The 8,206-nt window shown below is 41.7% G+C and overlaps 1 protein-coding gene across 1 annotated transcript; it reads left to right on the plus strand.

Moving 5' to 3' along the window:
• The first annotated feature begins 633 nt into the window (after positions 1 to 633).
• Positions 634 to 7,949, plus strand: GPX6 (glutathione peroxidase 6). The gene is made up of 5 exons (XM_037843911.1): positions 634 to 720; positions 3,237 to 3,390; positions 5,821 to 5,938; positions 6,474 to 6,573; positions 7,743 to 7,949. Exons 1-5 carry the CDS (start codon positions 634 to 636, stop codon positions 7,947 to 7,949), a joined length of 666 nt encoding a protein of 221 aa, XP_037699839.1.
• Positions 7,950 to 8,206: the final 257 nt, after the last annotated feature.

Below are 8,206 nucleotides of genomic sequence, written 5' to 3' on the forward strand. Positions count from 1 at the left end.
TAGATAAAACTTGATTATCTTATTTTGCATTTTTTGTTTACCTGGGAGATATTTTTTTCCTATAATTTGTTCATTCTCATTTCTTTTGCACTGACTTGCCCATGTTCCTGTAGGGCCACATTTCTTTTAGATTCTTAGGCAGTATTGATATAATAAGCATTTAATCTTTTGTTTTTTTTTATTTATAAGGGGCATATTTTTTTCCTGGGGTCATTTTTCTCCTGACCGTCTCATAACATGGGGTCTTTTGTCTTTTAGGCTGTAAGGAAAGTATTAGGCAGCTTTTTTTGAAAAGCTAAACTCTAATTATCTGGCAGTGGCTTTACTTCCTGGTTGTGGAGTCAGTCACCTGGAGAGGGCGGGGCTGTGCCTCAGGTTCTAAAGCGGGAAGCCTCCACCTTCGCCGACCAGAACACGAGCGGATCCCACATCCCTGATGCACCCGGAAGGGCAGAGCCTGGGAGGGCAGAACCCATGAGACAGTCGGGGAGGAGGGAAGGGGAGGAAGAGGGTGGGGTGTGAATGTCGCTCTGCGATTGGAGAGCTCATCTTCAAACTGGTCCTTGCCAGGGGCTTAAAAGGGGCGGAGATCCCTCCGAACCTCGGACACGCGGACCCCTCCTGGTGCCAGCCATGATCGGGCAGTTCTGGGCTTCTTATCTTTTCCCGCTGTTCCTGGTCGGCTTGGCGCAGCCGAACCCCAAACAGCAAATGATGAAGGTGAGTGTCCCACAGGGGACGCAGGACGGTCTCAGCACGCGATGACTGACTTGGCCTCCAGGGATGACAGGTGTTTTCCCCTCTCTTTTTCTCCATAGACAGAGTCCCAACACTTCTTTGCAAACTTCTGCAGCTGGTCTGTCTCTCACATGGATTTTCCTTTCGCAGCATCATTGAGGTGGATGTGAGGGAGGGATGAAAGCTGCTCTCCCAGGCACTCACCTTTCCCCTTGCTTGATAGCTCTTGAGCCACGACCATTCCCGTCCCAGAGCCTGTCCCCTTCATACTTAACTATGTCTTGGAGCAGCTTGTGGGTCTCAGAAAATGAGGCTTGAAGTGGCAAATGGGTTGAGAGGGAGGCTGACCTGGGTGCTTTGGGAGACGCTGCTCAACCAGGAACACAGGAGGAGGGGAGAGAAGATGGTGCAAAAATGTGCTCTGAAGACTTTCAGGGTGAGGGAAAGAGTAGCTTTTATCCAGGGTATAATAAAATACACAAGGCCATGATGCTTGTCGGCCTATTGTAATTGTAGTGGAGGTGGCAGGGTGAGGTGGAGACAAGGCTCAGATCAGAGCAAAAGGATTTGCTCCTAGATCTTTGTTCTGCACCCAATTTTTACACCCTTCAGAGAGTCCTTACTCTAGATGTCAGTAGCCACCCAAGAAAAAGATGTGTATTTGTGTCTGGGTTTTAAGGGGGTGGAGTTGGAAGTTGAGAGTGAAGAAGATGATTTGAGACACCAAAAAGTATTAACTTTAAAACCAGACAAACTCATTCAAAATCTTGAGCCACTCTTGTGTGACTGTAGGCTAGTTACATGTATTTCTCATCTATACAAGGTGGAGAACAACACCCATCTTATAGTACAGGGCATCTCAGACTTTAGCTTGCATATGAATCATGTAGAGAACTTGTTAAAACATAGATCTCTACCAGAGATTCGAATCCAGTAGGTCTGAAGTGGAGCCCAGGAATTTGCATTTCTAACCTACTCCCAGGTTCCAGTCCTCATACCACGCTTTCAGTAGCTCTGTTACTGGGTTCATGTGAAGAGTGAGACAGATAATGCATGTAAAATCCACAATAGCTGGTAGCTCTAGTTAAATCATTCCCCCCTCTCTGAAATTAAAAAAGGTGACCTCCAAAGTAAATTTCCAGGTGTATATCAATCACTGCTGTCTGATTGAGGATCCAATCCTTGATGTAGAAAATCATCTTGTGAATAAAAGCTGTGTTTCTGGGTGTCCTGACCCCTTAAAACAGACCTAAGCAAATGGAGCAGAAGTGAAGAACTTAGGTGAGCTAGATAGGCAAGATTGAGCTCTTCAAGTGCAATTTCCCTGGAACCCTGTCTGCATTACAGCTCACAGGATGATTTCATGTGACTTTCTATTGCAGTAGAAGAAAAGGCAAATGCTAGAAATTGCATAGAGTAAAGTTGGCATACAGACAAGGAGAATACAGGCACATGGATGACTACCCATTCATAGCAAATTTCTTAGGTTAATGTTCCCAAATATGTGTATTAATGTGTGTGCCCAGGTGTGTCTTGGGGTATAGACACTCAGGAAGGAGCTTGCCCTAGGACGAGCCTCCTTTCCAAGGTTGGTGAAGGAGCAGCTATCACCAGTTGTCCTAATGACAGAATATACAGACTTAGAAGATGAAAAAAGAGCATCTTTCCCCATTCTCCCCAGGGAAGCTCAGCTACAGGGGATTCCTTTGCTGCATGGGGCAAGCCCTGATAGACTAAGATCTCTTTTAGCTCCATTTAAATTACTCTAAAATTCTATGACTTTCCTCCACATCTCCAGTAAATCTAGTTTAAATTTGGCCTCTCTTATCAGATAACAACATCTTGGCATTTAATTCCAGGTCCGTTTCCCACCCTCCACCCCCCCACCCCGCCATATGGTTGTGGGTGGGAAGTTTTCTCCCCTGCTTCCTAATTTATAATCCCTAATTGATAAGAGTCTGAGCTGTTTCTCCACAGTGTAGGAATGAGAAGAGGGGATCATTGAGGATAATTTGGTAAGTACCAGTGAGCAAAACACTGGCAAAGATCTGGAAAGGACCTTCAACAGGAACCAGAGAAGGAGCAAAAAATGGGCCCAGCTTTAGGGAGGAAATTACAATATAAGAACATGTGAAATTCATGTAGAACTTATATCGAGTGTGAGAAACTCTGCAGAAACCTGTTAAGAATATTTAAAAAGGGATGGAATGACTAGAGCTGGGAGTGAGGATGTGAAAGAGGGTGCAATGTCAGAGAATGGAGGTGAGGTATATTAATTGTCCAGGAATGGGAAAACTATACAAAAATGGTTTTTACATCAAACACAGATTCTAGTTTGATATGGACCCTGAATAAAAATATTACTTGAATAGGTCTCTTCAATTCTTAGAGTTTCATTATTACATGAAAGGTTTTGAGTGTTTTGAAAATGTCCATAAATGTTGGGAATTATTGTAATGAATTGTTGCATTACTGTGATTATTTTGGTTATATTTCAGACAGATTGCTACAAAGGGGTGACCGGCACCATCTATGAGTATGGAGCCCTCACCCTCAATGGTGAGGAATACATCCAGTTCAAGCAGTATGCAGGCAAGCATGTCCTTTTTGTCAATGTGGCCACCTATTGAGGCTTGACAGCTCAGTATCCTGGTAAGAACTTATGCTTCAACTCTTTGGAACTAGCTTTGCCAGGAGAGCAATATTCTAATTCTACAAAGTTTTGCTAGTGTATTATTTTGACAGGGGGAAGGAGGCCTTGTCCTATATGATAGGTGATTATGTGACTCCATTCCTCTACGCTGCCACTGCACTACTCCTTAGAATACCAGAATTATCTCCAGATTTGAAAACTAAGACTCTCCCAAAGATTTAGCCAAAGACCATCAGGAATACATCTAGTAGGTGAACAAGCTGAGTTTGGTGCTTGAGACTGCATGGGAGAACACACACTGCAGGGAAACATGGGGCTTCTCAGTGAGACAGTGTTAGAAAGGACTTATTATAGATCTGGACTTGTGTTGATTTTGAGAAAAGTGCAAGGAATTGAAGCTTTGCTCTGGATTGGATGCTGTCAGGAAATAGGGGCAATTCTGTAATTGGGTATCATTAAATCATATCTTCAAGATGGGAAGAATAAAGCAAGACTAAAGCTGTAATTGTTAAAGAAGCATCAGTCACTCATATAGATTAGGGTAGAGAAATATTTTTGTGGTTTGCATAATGTTCAAGTTTTTTTCTGTATTCAGACATGATTATAGAATGGTCTTGTTTTTGCCTCAATCTATTGTGGTCACACGTTGTGCGATATTGATATTCTGTGAAGTTGTTTACTTGAAGAGGAGAACACTGAGGACAAGCTATGACTGCCAGGCAGTTTCTAGCTATCAGAGACTGCTTTTCTTTTCTTACTGGTGACTTCTGGTAACAACAGGAGAGAGGACTGATCTTTTGGAAAATGCCCTTGGGCTCACCAGGCATCTCAAAATGACAGAGACGAAGGGGATGTGGTTTTATGCCTGAGTGACTTTTGAATGGTATGAGGACTAGTAGAAGGTGGCGGGTAATATAGAGAATGCTCCATCTGTACAGCCTTAGCCCTTATCTCCAATGGTGGCCAAGGTGGATTTTTCTCTTTCTTTATGCACTCCTTAGAGAAGACTTTGTATTTACTAGTGATACAGCAAAAGAGGTTCCAGGTGGATTACACTAGAGATAGGCATAGTTCTTGACATGACAAGAATTTTATTTCTGCTTTAGTTTTTAATTCAAATTTGTTATGTGTTGAAAAGTTAAGTAATATATTCACAACATTCAAAATTCAAAAGATACAAAAGGGTTTACACTGAAACCTTCTATATCCCCTTCCCTTTAGGCAAGCAATATCTTCAGTTTATGGTGTGCATTTCCATAAATCTTTTATGCATATACAAGCAAATTTCTCCGTCTCGCTCACTCTCTCAGGCACATAAACATAAATATGCACACACATTAGTTCTGTACCTTGCTTTTTCATATAATGAAATGTCTTGGAGGTTATTCTGTTATTAGTACGTGATGAGTTTCCTCATTCATTTTTAAGGTACACGGTTTTCCATTGTGTTACTATGATGTAATTTATTAACTATTTGATGAGAATTTTAAAGAGACTCTTAATCAACTTTTGCTCCAGATGAGGAAATTGTGGAGTATTAAAGAAATTTGCCACAGGACTAAAATTAAGGTCTGCTAAGTGTTTCTGCTGTAGGAACAAAATATTCTTGATGGCTAAAGATATGAGGGAGATTAGTGTGAAAAGTAACTGAAGAAATATATAAAAACAGGAAGGCTCTCTCCATTTAGCAAGGATGCTTAGGGGAGATGTCAGCAGGCAGAACTGAGTCTGAATGGGACTAACTTGTGTTGATCATGGCAACTGAATATAACTGAACTGAAGATGACTAAGATGGAAATGATAGTACAAGTCTAGGTAGAGAAGATGGAAGACTTCCTGGCAGTGGGAAAGAATTTGGAGTTTGTGGCCTGAGTCCCAATGAGGATTCTAGTTAGGTCACTGGAATCGATAAGAGAATGTAGAATGCTATGGAGCTAGGCTTGGAATTTCCCTGATTCCTTCTGCTATTCTTAGGTTACAGCACCAAAGGGTGCTCCTGGGAATGTGACAGGGGTGCCCCATAATCATAGTTGGGGGTTGAATGTCCATTTTATTTGCCATTTTCTTTAAAAAAAAGTTTGATCAATCAATCAATCCACCAACTAAGGGAGGCAGTTGGCATTCAAGTCTAGATTCCCTTCAGAATCAAACAAGATCCCCACATAGATCCAATGAATATGTGTTTTTAAAGAAGGGCTACCATTGGATTTTCAAGTCCTGTCAGTTATGGGAACTACAGCACAAGAAAAAAGGCAGTCATTTGGATGAGTTTCTGGAAACTTGTGTTCTAGCTTCAGCTCTGCATCTGGCAATTTTGTAACCTTGAACTTACCCTCAGTTTCTTCATGTGATAAATGGATAAATCCAGTGGTTTTTCTCTGCTCAAGGCTGCTGGCAGACCACCCATGCTATTCATTCCCTACCTGCAGAGCTGAATGCACTACAAGAGGAGCTGAAGCCTTTTGGTGTGGTTGTGTTGGGCTTTCCTTGTAACCAGTTTGGAAAACAAGAACCAGGAAAGAACTCAGAGATCCTTCCTGGGCTCAAGTGAGTACCTGATTGGGACCCTGAAGAAGCTCTGCTAGGATTTTCCTTCTCCAATCTCCATAGAAGCTCTCCCATTCTGGAAACTCTGCAGTGGGTGGTAGATAAAGGACCTGAAGAGTACCACCTTAATGCTTTGAATTCTTTCTTGTCCTGATGGCAATGCTCAAATATTCTCTCTACCTTTGAGGGCTTTGATGTTCAGCCCAGGGGAGTTCTAATGGAAAAGAAGCACAGAGATGCTGGGTCCATAGTTGGTAGGGTAGGGGAAAGGGGATAATATAGTAAATAGAAATGAATCAGGAAGCCTAAGCTAAAAAATATGGCCTTTCAATTTTCTTGGAATTCTCTGGCTCTGTAAAGCCTACTACCTGAAGTCCTAATTCCCAGAGACCTCTTTTTCCTCTCCTTCCCTGTCATCCTCTCTCCCCTCTTATCGCCCCCTCCCCTTCATTTTCTTTTGCGGTGAAGTGTTGTCCCTTACTATCCATCCTTGTCTTAACTGAGATCCTCCTGGGACCACTTGGGCTCATTTCAGGTATGTTCGTCCGGGTGGTGGCTTTGTCCCCAATTTCCAGCTCTTTGAGAAAGGGGATGTGAATGGAGAAAAAGAACAAAAGGTCTTTACTTTCCTGAAGGTGAGTGAACATAATCTGGGCATGAACTGGATGGTCAGGGATATTCTGAAAGCTCATGTTTAGGACTGGGATTGGACTCCTTGGAAAGAGATAGTCAGATAATTTCAGGGATCATGGCAACATCTGTTGTGGGCTCTGGCTTCATGTAGAGGAAACATGTAATGCATGATAGCTCTTACTTGTGCTCACCTCCCCTAATGAAAGATAATGATTAATTCAATCAAAAATCATTTATTAAACCCCTACTATGTGCAAGGAACTGTGCTATGAAATGAGGTAACAAAAATTAACAAAGATTAGCATAGTAATTAATTCCCAGAAGGAGCTCATATCTAGTTGGGGAATCAAAGATAGAAATGAATATGTAGACTGTCTTTTGTGGAAAGAGCCTTTAAAGTCCCAAAGTGTTAGGCCCATAGAAGACCAGGATGGAAGGGCCCCCAAGGATCTCGTAGTCCATTGGTCCCAGCACAAGTCTGATCCTTGTTGAAATTTTCATCCATCTACAGAAAAAGGAGAAAAATAGGACAATAGTGGGAGTTTGGGATAAAGCTCAACCTAGTGAATATAAAAGATCATCATTTATTAAAGTTAGGTTTGACCATATAAATTACCATTTTTGTTGCACAAAAACAATGATGTCAGCAGTCTTACAGCGTTCATCCTATTATTTAAAAATTCTTTAATTTTTGAATTTATGATTATAGTAGACATTAACTTTTCTTATTGTTATGAAAAATGTTAATTGTACATTAATTTCCAAAAAATATTTATTGAAATTTTACTGGCCTATGAAGCAGCAAACTTTGGGAATTTCTCCAGTCCAAACCATTTCTCTTTTTTTAGCTAAGGAATCTGAAGCCAGAGAAACAACATGACTTGCCCAAGAAAAAAGAACCATGATATAATCATGGGAGTGGAAGGAGAGGCAAGGAAAGGAGGAATTTTTTCCAATTGCCATCATACTCTTTAACTCTTGGTTGTTTAAGTGATAGTTGCATTGTTGATGGTGCATTGAAAGGTCTGTGGTTGATTGGGAATATTTCAGGTTGTTAGTAAATTGAGACACATAATCATGAGTAGAGTAACAAGGGGTAGGGATCAATCAGACTGGAATACATAGAAGCAGAAATATACTTGTCTTTCTATTTTTCATATCTCTACTCCAGAACTCCTGCCCTCCTCCCTCTGAGCTATTGGGCTCATCCAGTCAACTCTTCTGGGAGCCCATGAAAGTCCATGACATCCGTTGGAATTTTGAGAAGTTCCTGGTGGGACCTGATGGAGTTCCCGTCATGCGATGGTACCACCGGGCTCCAGTCAGCACAGTGAAATCAGATGTGCTGGATTACCTGAAACAGTCCAAAACCAAGTAGGAAGGGCCAGAGGCTGGTAGAAGTAACCACCCAGCCTCCCAACTGTTGGATCTATCTTTGTTCCATACTCCTTCCTAATGGGACTCCATATGACCAAACCATCCTATACTCCCGAAGCAGCTGCTTAGGCACACGTGTGTACGCAAATGGATAGACAGGAATGTATTTGTGTATGTGTGTGCATTTGGAGAATAAGGGAAAAAAATGTATCTCTCAACCCTCTGTTCCCAAAGTATCAATTTTTTCTCAATCCATTC

Source organism: Choloepus didactylus, chromosome 7, assembly GCF_015220235.1.
Source record: "Choloepus didactylus isolate mChoDid1 chromosome 7, mChoDid1.pri, whole genome shotgun sequence".
NCBI lineage: Eukaryota > Metazoa > Chordata > Mammalia > Pilosa > Megalonychidae > Choloepus > Choloepus didactylus.